The 12,234-nt window shown below is 42.6% G+C and overlaps 2 protein-coding genes across 4 annotated transcripts; both read right to left on the bottom strand.

Annotated features, from left to right (window-relative positions):
• On the bottom strand, window positions 1-8,783 carry LOC133925084 (DNA polymerase I A, chloroplastic-like). Of its 2 annotated transcripts, XM_062370915.1 has the most exons (13): window positions 8,396-8,783; window positions 7,144-7,870; window positions 6,429-6,626; window positions 5,407-6,074; window positions 3,486-3,912; window positions 3,236-3,331; window positions 2,554-2,646; window positions 2,268-2,462; window positions 1,856-1,948; window positions 1,446-1,658; window positions 1,281-1,370; window positions 851-1,015; window positions 1-71 (listed from the first exon to the last, which is right to left on the bottom strand). In XM_062370915.1, the coding sequence occupies exons 1-12, from the start codon at window positions 8,536-8,538 to the stop codon at window positions 854-856; spliced, it is 3,105 nt and encodes a 1,034-aa protein (XP_062226899.1). In that variant the 5' UTR covers window positions 8,539-8,783; the 3' UTR covers window positions 1-71; window positions 851-853. The 2 variants fall into 2 exon arrangements, with proteins under 2 accessions (XP_062226899.1, XP_062226898.1); XM_062370914.1 differs by lacking the exon at window positions 1-71 and having other exon boundaries at window positions 389-1,015.
• A 2,037-nt stretch (window positions 8,784-10,820) lies between these two features.
• Window positions 10,821-11,608, bottom strand: LOC133923672 (protein EPIDERMAL PATTERNING FACTOR 1-like). Of its 2 annotated transcripts, none has more exons than XM_062368961.1 (3): window positions 11,384-11,608; window positions 11,219-11,271; window positions 10,821-11,120 (listed from the first exon to the last, which is right to left on the bottom strand). In XM_062368961.1, the coding sequence occupies exons 1-3, from the start codon at window positions 11,487-11,489 to the stop codon at window positions 10,905-10,907; spliced, it is 375 nt and encodes a 124-aa protein (XP_062224945.1). In that variant the 5' UTR covers window positions 11,490-11,608; the 3' UTR covers window positions 10,821-10,904. The 2 variants fall into 2 exon arrangements, with proteins under 2 accessions (XP_062224945.1, XP_062224946.1); XM_062368962.1 differs by having other exon boundaries at window positions 10,821-11,117.
• Between the last annotated feature and the right edge of the window lie 626 nt (window positions 11,609-12,234).

Here is a 12,234-nt window from a genome sequence, read left to right as displayed (position 1 = left end):
GGAAGGAGCGGCTGGTGAGCATCGTGAGAATGGACCTCCACCATTGGCAGCTCGTTCTGACACTTGTCTGACTATTGTTTGAGATTAGATACAGACTGAGACATCATTTCAAGGTGATTTGAGCAGAACAGAAGCTTATAAAATGTATGGTATACTAGCATTTCGTTATCATTTGGCTCATTGTCAGTTTTGACTCGGTCCATTCAGCTGATAAGCTGACTTTGAACTTTCAAGATGAAGTTCGGTAGACACAGGTGCCCACTTATGCTGGTGAGGTCGCGAAAGGCTAAAAATTCACGACGAGCTGGAGGAACATTACCCCAACCCTGCTGTGCACGCCATATTCAGAAAAGAAACAGGCCACAAACAGAATGCCACAAGGGAAAAGGAGACTGAACGCTCACGCTAAGTTGAATTCTCTCGACCAAAACATAGTTGATGTGTTAAACATCATCAGAATAGGTCAACTAACCTAACACATCAGCTTGCTACACAAACCTTATGGACAACGCTTGATTAGTTTGTGCTACTACCCTTCAGGTTCAGAGTCAACACTCGACAGCCAACTACATCAGGCACATGAGAGAGAGAGAGAGAGAGAGAGAGAGAGAGAGAGAGAGAGAGAGTCAAGCTATCCAATCTATACGGTGGTGTACAATGCCTTCACTACTGCTGATGCTCACTGCCATGGCAGACGGGGCAAAAATTACTGCATGGCATCCACCTGGGCTCACTAGCCTACCAGTTCAAATCGCACCAAATTTCGTGTTAGAAATTGACGCACTTCTGGGATGCAGCCGTGCCAAGTTTGGTAGGCCAACACTCAGCTGGGGAGGGAGAAAAGCATTACCCTCTACTTGGCTGCATACCAATTATGAGCACATTTGGCATCAACAGCCAGGTCGACGTTCAGGATGTTGGTGCCATAGAAGGGTTTAGACATGCACTCAACCACTATGGCCTTGGCCAGATCAGCAGACTCTGCAGGCCCTTCAAGTATCACTTCATCATGGACCTGAAAGATGGAGCTGTCAGCTCTGCTAGGCATTAACTTCTGTTGCATTTACCAAAAATAAAATAAAATGACAAAATTAAGCAATCAGAGAAAAATTAGGGCAATTTTCTGCGATCACCAACTGCATCCATTCTGACTTGGGGGAATACGTAATACTAACAGTCAAGTGAACCCAGCCGTAAAAATGTTGTCATTTTAAGTTTCAAAGAAAAAAAAATACCAGCAGTTAACCAAGTGACCGGACCTAAGTTTTCACATAAAATACCTGCAAGAGTAGCGTCCAACCAAGCTCCTTAAGACGAGTATTCCGATCTATCTCAAGCATTGCACACATAGCAACATCTGCTGCACTGCCCTGTGGTGTTAAAGAAAACAATTTCAGCATCGAAACTAATTTGAACAACAATGAGTCGTGATAGACAGTGATCACCTGTACAGGAGCATTAATAGCAGCACGCTCAATGTGACCCCTTTGACCAGAAGTTGCATAAGCCATGTTTGGAAATCGGCGTGATCGCCCAAGCAAAGTATAAACTTCACACTTCTCCTGAGCTAGTTCTTTCTGCTCCATTTGCCAAGCCAAAACCTCTTTTCTATCGCTATACCAGAGTTTCAGTGTATCCTTTGCTTCCTTAACAGAAACCTGGCAAGGGAAGAGGTGTTACCATAGGGCTGCATTTCTATTCTATGCATTATGCAGATAACTGTAAATCTTATAAATACGGCTAATCAACAAGCAGGTTGTTTTCTGGTTTCTAGCTGATTGATATGGACCCGGTAGCCCAAGTAGGTACCCAAGTGTAATGCGCACTGAAGTATGTTTGTTTGAAAACTTTGTACCTTCCAATCCCGAGCAAGCCCATGTGCTGTTTTGCCATATGCAATGGAAAAATTTAGCATTTTAGCTTTCCTCCTCTCGGCACCAAAAGCATCCTGCGTCACAAGTAAAGCATTAGACTCCATACAAATCATGTATGTCCTGGAACCATAGCTATAGTTATAACCACACGGAGTATTAAGTTCTAGATTCTCCGTTGAAGTAGGATACTCAGAACCAAGAGATATGGAAATGTAAAAAGAAAGGGAAGAAACAAAGGAAACTATAAGTGCATTAAACTGCAGTGCGCAAGATAAAGCAATAACCTGGTAAGCCTGACCATAATTTGAACGACTCCAAGGAATCGACATAACTCAGAAATACCAATGAAGCTAGTGTACCTTAAACAACAACATGGGAGGGAAAATAGAGTACCTTCAACAACGGCACGGGAGGTTTCTCTTGACCAGGTTGAGGATGCCACTCAAGAAGTACTTTCTTTTCTTCAACAGCCTCACGAATATGCTGGTACATGTTCATGGCTGTCCTGGAATGGAAGTCACCACCAGCTTTGAAAGCATCTAACATGCTTTTACAATCAGCAAGGTGTGCCAAGATCCTGAGCTCCAGCTACACACAACACAAGTACATCTTTTTACTTGTTATACTCTGTATTAGTGTACAAATACTTGAAAACTCTACTGAGCAAAAGCAAGCGTACCTGACCATAATCGGCAACAATAAGAGTCTTCCCTGGAGCTGCAACAAAAGCTTGGCGGATTTTATACCGGTCCTTTTCAAGTGCAGGTTGGTTCTGCCATGGAGGAATTTAAAACACGGGTTCGACAAATTATTTGGTGTTGGTATCACAATTCACAATACTATAAAATCTAAAGCAACTAGCCCAGAGTTTACAACACTTGACAAAACATTTCTCATCTTTTGGGTATTGTATTGAATAATGCAACAGCCTCAGCTAATTCTTCTAGGCCATCAAATTCACAAAATCGGCAGTGCTTATTTTCAAAGTTAATATTTATAACAGCTTGTTCACTGACTTGATGAATAAAACAAGGCTTAATGACCACTGAACTAGCTTGTTTTGTATAACAGTTCTTCATTAAGCTCATCCAATCCACATACATTACTGTTCCATACATTTTTATAACAGTTTATTTTTCAGTTCCATACATGAGCTTTAACCTATCATCTGTTAACTTGTAAGTATGACACAGTGACTTGTGTTTCAAGCTAGGGTCCAACATTCAAGCTTCCTGTTGGTCCTTTTCTGAAATGTTCTAATACGCAGAAAGACAGCAACAGACCCTGTCTAATTCTTGACCTCAAGAAAGCCATTATATGTTACAAACACGGGCAATCTCCCTAAAAACATAAATGCTAACCTGTAAATTTGGCGTCCTAGCCGATAAACGCCCTGTTTCTGTATTGATATTTAAGGAACAGTGGATCCGCCCCTCCTTACATGATATATGATTTCCCTGTCAGGGAAAAGGGAGGTAAATAGCATAAAGTGACATAGATAGCTAAGACTATAATATATGATAGTGGGCATTCAAGCCTCACATAGCCACTGCTACAATAATAACTGCTGCAATCTACATTAGAGTAAATGGACTAGTGGAGCCAGCTCACCTGTAAAGGAAGAATGAAGTTGGATATCAGCGAGTCAATAGAACAGATCTCGCACAGAGCTGCAATGGCATGGCATGCTTCCTTTCCTTTCTTTCCTCCTCCAAATGCTTCATATGCAGTTCCATAAGAGGAGGTGTCTTCTAGATCATAATCAGAAATTTCAGAATCGCTACCACATTCATTATCCTCTAAATCATTTGTCGTGTAAACAAGATCCGATGGAACTTTCCCAGCCAAACTTCTCAATGCATCCCCACTAACTGAAGGCCAGCCACTTGCAGTGAATATATCAGCTTTCAGGCCTTCCACAATGCTGAATAGTTCAATTGTGCGATACTTTGGAACCTTCTTGCCCTCAGCAACTGCATTATCATCATTAGGCACTTTAATAGCTTTACTCCTCGGCAAAGTTTCACCAGGTTTGCATCTGTACAAAAGTTAAGGACGTTAAAATTTCTAGGGATTATGCGCAAGAAATATCTTATTCATTGACTTGGAGAAGGCTTACAACAAAATACCGAGAAATGTCATGTGGTGGGCCTTGGAGAAACACGATGTGTACAATAATATTGTGACAAGTGTTTGAACAAGTGAATGTGTCACCGATGATTTTCCGATTAAAATAGGATTACATCAAGGGTCAGCTTTGAGCCCTTATTTATTTGCTTTGGTGAAGGATGAGGTCACAAGGGGCATCCAGGGAGATATCCCTTGGTGTATGCTCTTTGCTGACGATGTGGTGCTAGTTGACGAGAGTAGGATAGGGGTTAACACGGAATTGGAGTTATGAAGATATACTTTAGAATTGAAAGGTTTTAGACTTAGTAGGACTAAAACCGAATATATGAAATGCGATTTCGGTGCTACTAGGTATGAAGGAGAAGATGTTAATCTTGGTGGAGAGGTGATTCCCAAAAAGAATACCTTTCGATATTTAGGATCGATGCTACAGAAGGATGGTGATATCGATGAAAATGTTAATATAATCAAAGTCGGATAGATGAAATAGCGCCTTCTAGCATCCTCTGTGACAAGAGGGTGCCACAAAAGTGAAAAGGTAAGTTCTATAGGACGGCGATTCGACCTGTGATGTTGTATAGCGCCGAATGTTGGCCAACTAAAAGGCGACATGTCCAACAATTAAGTGTAGCAAAGATGCTTATATTCCGATGGATTTGTGGTCATACAAGAAAGGATCGGATTCGAAATAACGATATACGTGATAGGGTAGGGTAGCGCCAATTAAAGAAAAGCTTGTCCGACGTCAGTTGAGATGTTTTGGACATATCCAATGGAGACCTCCAGAGTCACTTGTGCATAGCGGGATACTAAAGCACGCTGATAATGTGAAGAGAGGCTGTGGTCAACCAAACCTTACATAGGAGGAGTTTGTAAAAAGGAACTTGAAGGAATGAAATATCCCCAAAGAATTATTCACGGATAGAAACGCGTGGAAGTTAGCAATCCACGTGTCAGAACCATAACTTATGCATCAGTCTCCTTGTACCGTTATTACTTTTATTTTTTACTATTACTAGTACCTTTATTATCAGTATTGTTTTCATATCATCTGTTTAGTTAAATCTTGTGGGTTTCATTTCTAGCCTACCCCAACTTGCTTGGGACAAAGGCTGCTGCTGTTGCTGGTGTTGTTGTGCGCAAGAAATATCTAGGATACAAAGGTAAACACATATTGAGTAAATTTGTTCTCATTTACTTATGTAGTTAATATACATACAGAAACATTTACTATCTGAACTGATAGATGTATACAGAATAATAAACAAATTAATTAACTAAGAGATATTTTTCCTATACTTATTCTTTCAACCTGAGCAATAATTCGAACTAGCTGAGAAAATCATAGGATGTAACCCCCCCAAATCTTTAAAAAGAGAATAGAGTGGAGTGAGGGCTATACCTATTTTCTATACCACCAAAGAAGAGTTGGCGAATCTGAGTATCACTATTGACATTCATGTATTTTGCATCAGGGCAATATTTAGATGCCCATTTCCGAAATTTATCTGCAGCTAATTTGCGCTGTGCAACAGCAACCTTTTCAATCTCTGAAAGGTAAGTACGGTCGACAAGCATTCCAGCTGTTTCCATTTTCACAAGAACAGCACCAAAAGGACGCCAATACTCCTCGTAGAAATCGTACATTGAACCTCTGGGGCAACCATCAAAAGTCCAGTGCTTCTTTTCAAGCTTGCTTTTCAAGCTTTCGTAAAGCCTCAAGGTACTCATTGAATCTAATGAAGAATAGCAGATCCACATTTCTCTGTCTTCTCTTTGTAAAATTTCCACAGGCTCAATTGAAGTAATTTTCCCTTCTGTTCCATCCTTTTTTATCTTTTTCCTACCAAAGATGGTTTTCATTGATCTCTTTCCAATCTTTTGCAATTCCTTTGGGACAACACCCATGACCCTGTGATCATTTGTAAGCCCCTCAAGAGAATATCCTCCATCCGTTCTTCTTGAAGAATCCCAAAGTCGTGCAAGATGCATCGTATCAGCATGAAATCCAGCAACTTTAATTCCATAGTTCTCTATGACATGGCTATCAAAACTATAGTTGTGCCAAACCTACATAAGAAAAATAAGATATTTGCTTTACAAAAATCAAGAACAAGATAACAATGGTAGATGTTTGATCCTTAAATTCACAGAAGTAGAAAAGGTTGACTAGAGACAGTAAAAAGGGTCAAATCAGCGAAGCAGACAATTTAACACGCAACAAAAGGGTCTGCACATTGTAAAGCTGTAATCATGAATTTAAATCTGTGATATTATCATGTAGTACTTCCCTAAGTAATTGCAACGATATTCTTGTTCTTAATTCAATGTACACTGCGATAGTCATATGCAATGGCGGAACAGGGCAGACCCAAGTACAGTGCTGTCCAAACAAAAAGGAAGTGGAAGTAAGCTGCATTGCACCTTCCTGATTGACGGATCTTCAAAAAATGGGGCAAACTCCATGAGGACATCCTGTCCACCATCCAGCACATCCACCCAAATACATGTCTTGCCATTTCCAAAATCAGCTTCAGCACCAGAAGTGCTAGAGTAGATGCTAAAGCATATTACCTCTCCATGGCCAACTGGTGTCTCTTGTTTAACATCAATATTAGCTACCTGCATAACATTTAGCTCTCCTGAATTATAAAACTAGTAAGGAGTCGATACGCATTCAAAAGGCAGGCAAGAAATTTTCCCAACATACAGCTTGATTGCTCAGTACCATATCACTGAGCCAAGAATATGAGATGATAATGGTACCTAATTTATGCTGTTCAAGATCCATGAGAACAGCTATAATTTTTCCCCTCATTTTTTCATAGTTATCATATTGAACAATAAAGCAAAGGGCAGGCATACATAATGCATAAGGAGCACACATATGTACTTGTAGAAAGAAGCAAACACGTCAGGAGCAGCATAAGCAATAAACTTTGAATGAAAAGATGCTGGGTGTGGAGTTATATGTGGAACCTTGACTCCTAAAATCAAAGGGGAACAGGTTTTCAGGTAAATTTAGTATATACTAGCTGATTGAATATGTCAAAATAAGCCAACAAGCCATGACAGATAAATCTGAACATAAGCATTCATATAGAAGTGCTAACAGTAACCAAGGATTTTCATCCCCTACCTCTGTGTCACATGCATGAATAAAGTTTCTGTACTTCATAGTAAGCAATTGAACAATGCTCCTGGCTGACTTGACATCGTCAACCACCAGAATTTTTTCATAGATGGTACCAAGTGCCTTCCGCGCATCTTTAGACTCCTTGGACAAGGGCGTTCTAGCTGAAGTAGGTTGCACTGTCTTCTTGGGTGAGCATTCATGCTCATCTTTAGCATAGCCATCACTAGCCTTGTCATCAAACTGCAAGCTTGTTTCAACTTCAGAAATTTTCGGAAGAGAAGCATGAAACTTAGAACCATTAGGCCAATGAACCTCCACTTCAGAGTCATTAGGCCTGTTCACAGGTTTAGTGTCATTATTGACAACACTAGTCAGTGCTGAAACAGCACCTGCAGCACGATTGATCACATGATGCTTTGCCAACTCTGTATTGGCATGCCTATTTGCAAGAGAATTAGGTGCCATTCTTTGTCTCACACTGTGCAATGAAGAATGGATGGAGCTCTTGTAATCTTCCAAGGGCTCGTGATGAAGAATACCCGCCCCTAGATGAGTGGAACCGTTACAAATACTATTCATGACATTATTGCTGGTTTTGATAAAAGATAACCTCTTGCTCTCCTCAGCCCATTCTTGCGCGCTACTTTGCACATTGAAGTTGACACATACTCCAAACTCAAGAGCTCTGTTGTCTTGAATTCCAAGGCCCGAACTATGAGAGTACTCCTGCCTGACAATCAGAGCCATTCTCAAAGTTATAGGTGAAACACCAAAGTGATGCGCAATTTTTAATGGCTGTTATTAGGCCAACAACTAGAACTGACTTCGGAGGACCATAATCACATGTACTTTGCTTTCAAAGTTCAGTCAAAACACCACCATTGACAAGGAGGGGCCAGACACAACATCTCGAGATCCTACGGGGTATGAACGCAGAACAAATTTGCACAACAAAGAAAACTGAGGTACTCGTCCCTGGATTGGTTCATAGAAACTACTAGTCTAAATCCAAATGATGACAAAAGGATCCCAAAGCAAAACAGTAATCACAGCAATATTAGCACAGCATCGGCCTAACCAATAGACCAGCATCGAATTTTTCGAACTGGAGACCAGCATCCAATTACCCTGTGCAAACCCCCAATCGAATGATAAACACCACCACCATCGCTTAACCATACAGCCAATAAGCTCGAGCCTCACCGCAACGAGTACTAAATCGCTAAGTGACTGCACAGGACAGGAGGGCGACTACCTTCTGCCCTCGGTGAACGGCGACGTCATCGAGCGGCCGCGGCGGCGGGAGCGGAAGGGCGACGGCGCCCACGGAGGCGCCGAGCACGGGCACCGCCCGAGCAGCGCGGGCGCTGGTGCGGGCGCTTTCCCCGCCATCGCCATGGACCCCACGAGCCGCCTCAGCCTCCCGCCTCCTCCCCCCGCTCCCCGGCCGCCGCAACCGAGGCCGCAGGGCGCCGTCTTGGGCAACGCCGCGCGGCGCCGCTAGGCTATGTCTCGCAGCACGAGGCGGCGGACGCGAGCATTAGGAGACTTCTGCAAGGCGAAGGCGAATGGAGCGGCGGCGAGAGGCGGAGGCGAGGAGAGTTTGGGTTTGGAGGCAGCTGGGCGCTGCGGACGGGGATAGGGGGAGGCAGGGTTTACGCCAACGGCGGAATCCGGAATCGCATCTGTGCCTGGAAAGTGGGGACAGCGTAAGCGTTGGTGCCTTGGTGGTGTCCTGGCTTTTCTGCTACGTGCACACTCTCGCCGCGACCAGCTTGCTTGACAATCGTGGTCGTTTGTGCGCGTTGTTCTTGGTTTGTACACATCGGTTGGTATGGGTGTTATAGTTTTTTAGTGGGTTTAGTGGGATGATTTGAGAGCTTTACTTTATTTGGTGGACCATTTAATCATGGAAAATGGAGTGTCGTGTTCTATTGATTTGATTGGTGAGGGTTAGTTGGGCTAGATCTTCTAAATTATTTTAAACTAGTAAGATAGCTCATGTTAATACCGTGACTAGCATATTGTAATATTTTATTATGATAATATTTGATTAAAAATTAGTCTTTTAGTTTTCTATAATGTTTTTGTCATTAAGTTACAAAGTGTATAAAATTAGAAGAAGAAATAAAAATTATGTTAATAAAAAAAATATTTATGCTCTAAACTTGTACTGAATCGCATACATATATTGATTTGATTTATATACGTTTTGATCAACTATCAAAATCGTACGTCAAATGTAAATAGCTCAACTAAAATCAGAATAGAGTTTGCCTTGCATGAGTGTTGTGACTTGCTTTCTGCCTGCTTGATATGACGATCTTGAGCTACACGTTACTTCTTAATATATTATATTAGTAAGAATTTTGAAAAAAAAAACAATTGTCTTTATTATGAATTTTAGCTATCGATTAATTTATATTTTACATAGACTCTTTATTTAGGTATTTGATTTTTATAATAATTTGATTTTTTTTATAAGACTATATTTGATATGGATCTTTATTTTTCTACTCTAACTCCAATTTTAATTATTATTGACTTTATTTTATTTGAACTCTTTATTTAAATATTTTGCTTCTCAAATCATATGGAAATCGAATTGCTAATTTTTCGTATTTTTAATTTCGAATTTAGGTATTTATTAATCGTATTTGATATGGACAATTTGCTTTTCAAAATTAGTTATTTATTAATCATCTTTGATATAAGCTTTTTTTAATTTAAACAGTTAGATGTTCATAACAATAAATATTCTAGATCTTTTTCTTTTGTCTGATTAACATAGTAATTTCGTGACCTTAAAAACGAAGGTGGTGACTCTTTTTTCTCTCAAATAATAATATAATAGATTTGCAAAAGGAATGAGAGCGTGATGAGGTTTTGGAGGTATGCATTTTTCTTTACTCAGTGGTGTTTAGTATGGCACTGTTGTATTTAGATGTCTTTTGCCGTCCTTTTTCATTAAAAAAATATATATGCATATTACCGATTAGACATGGTGTCAAACTTTAATTATCAATGTTTCTTTTAAAAACTATGGACAGAATATGAAGACGACCGGTACTACGAATGCTAGTTAGCAGATAGTATATTTGAACTGAACAAATAAGATATTTAAGCATTGACTAGGATGTCCAAAAAGAAATTTTACACCCAAAAATACGTTTGCACCTAATAGGCAGCATGCGGCATCTATATGTTGTAGCCAAATTTAGCGAGGCTAGTTTGGACACAAAGCAAACAAATCCGTATCTCTACTCGTAGTTACAGTCAAAGGTTTTAAACGATCTTGGATAATCTATCATGTTTAGCCAAAACCAAAAAAGAAGAAGAGCAAAGCAAGAAATTTTCCTACACAAGAGCATCTGACTTATCAAGCCATAAACCTTTTTCTACCTTGATCTGATTCGATCATGGAAATCAGTAGACAGGCTACACATCCACAATTTGCTTAGCAAAAAAAAAAACTCTTACATCTAGTAAACATAGCACAACTTTCTTAGGGTGCCTCTACTCTTAAGACATTTCTACCCTACAACCTCTCGACATCCCAAAAATTACTAGCTCAGGAACTTCCCAGAGCACACGTACTAGCTAACGACTCACTGCTCCCCCCTCCCCCCCCCCCCCCCACACACACACCCCAGCTGAAGTTTCTAGAAGCTTCGACGACATACAAACCGCTCCCTTCGCGTACAAACCCATATCCTGATCGATGGAGTGCATGCCTGAGCTGGGCTTCTCAGCATCGATCGGCGTCAGCTGGAGGGCACCGGGTAGCACTTGCCCCTGCACATGCAGCGGTACACCGTGGGGCACGGCAACGGCTCCGCGCCGGAGCACTTGAAGCTCACCATGACGCGGCTGCACGGCGAGCACGCCCCGCACGCGTGCGAGCAGTCCGGCAGGGTCGACCCCGTCGCGCGCACCTCTTCCTGCAGCTGCAAGTCTTTGTCCCCACCCCTGCTCCCCTGCTAAACGTGTCGTCAGTTGGTAAGCTGATGATGATCAAGCCACAGAACTTGAGTTTGCAGATCGAGATCGAGATCGAGTCGAGGTTGACGGAACATACTTGTGATGCAGTGGTGGTGGCCTTCTCCGTTCGATGCACCGGTTTGACATCAGCTGTTGACAGATGATGAGAAACCCAAAGTTAGCACAGCGCTCGATCACTGGCCAGAACACTGCATAAATACAAGAAACTGGACACCGTACCATGAAGTTGCATTGCACTTACCAGGAGCTGGTCTGATGCCGTCACTCACGGCTGCAAGCAGCAAGACAACCGTCAGAGGACGAAGAAGGATGCAGCGGACTCTAGCGGCAGTAGCGTGCCTCCTCATGAGCCCAAGAGAAGCGCAGGAGCTTAGCTCAGTGTGAGCAATGGCGTTCACTGATGAGGCTTTGAGGTGCTGACAAGTTATGTATGGAGTGCGCTACTTCTTTCTACTTTTCTAGTCGCTGCGCGAGATCAGGATGAAGGAAACGGAGGCCACACCGTGCATATATATATCCGCGTGCATGCATGCAGGGTTGTGCGAGGAGCGATCGAGCGAGCACGGACGGTCATTATCTCATTGATGAGAGACGCAGCGGCTGCGCGGGACCTTTGATTGTGCGTCACATGATCCTCGGCCCCTTTCGGCTCCTCACATGGACTCAATGACCCTGCACTGCATGCCGGCTGGTTTTCGCGCAGGAGGGACGAGACGAGACGTGGCTATTTAAGGGATCCGGCCACTCTGCGGACTGCAGATGCGCGCCCGCGCAGGCATCAACCGTCAGGGATTAATTCCACGGACCACGGGCCGATCGCGACGGGGGAAAGGGCAAAAACGCTTAACAGCCGCTGCGTTTTGAGTCGACGAGGAGGAGGTCCTGCGACCACTGCAGCTTCCCGACTGCGACTCTGCGAGAACGTTAAGGATTCGTGAGCGGGGGAGCCTGCTGTTGCTTTCAATGAAGCTACCCCCATTCGTGATTCCACAGTGGGAGAGTTCGGCCATTAGTTACCCCCATGCGTGAGCTCTGTGCCTGTCGCGTTGCTCTGTGCTCTGCCTCCCTGCTCCTCTGCTCACGCCCAGGAAC

This window comes from Phragmites australis, chromosome 7, assembly GCF_958298935.1.
Source record: "Phragmites australis chromosome 7, lpPhrAust1.1, whole genome shotgun sequence".
In the NCBI taxonomy this organism is placed as follows: domain Eukaryota; kingdom Viridiplantae; phylum Streptophyta; class Magnoliopsida; order Poales; family Poaceae; genus Phragmites; species Phragmites australis.
This window is presented reverse-complemented; position numbering and strand designations above follow the sequence as displayed.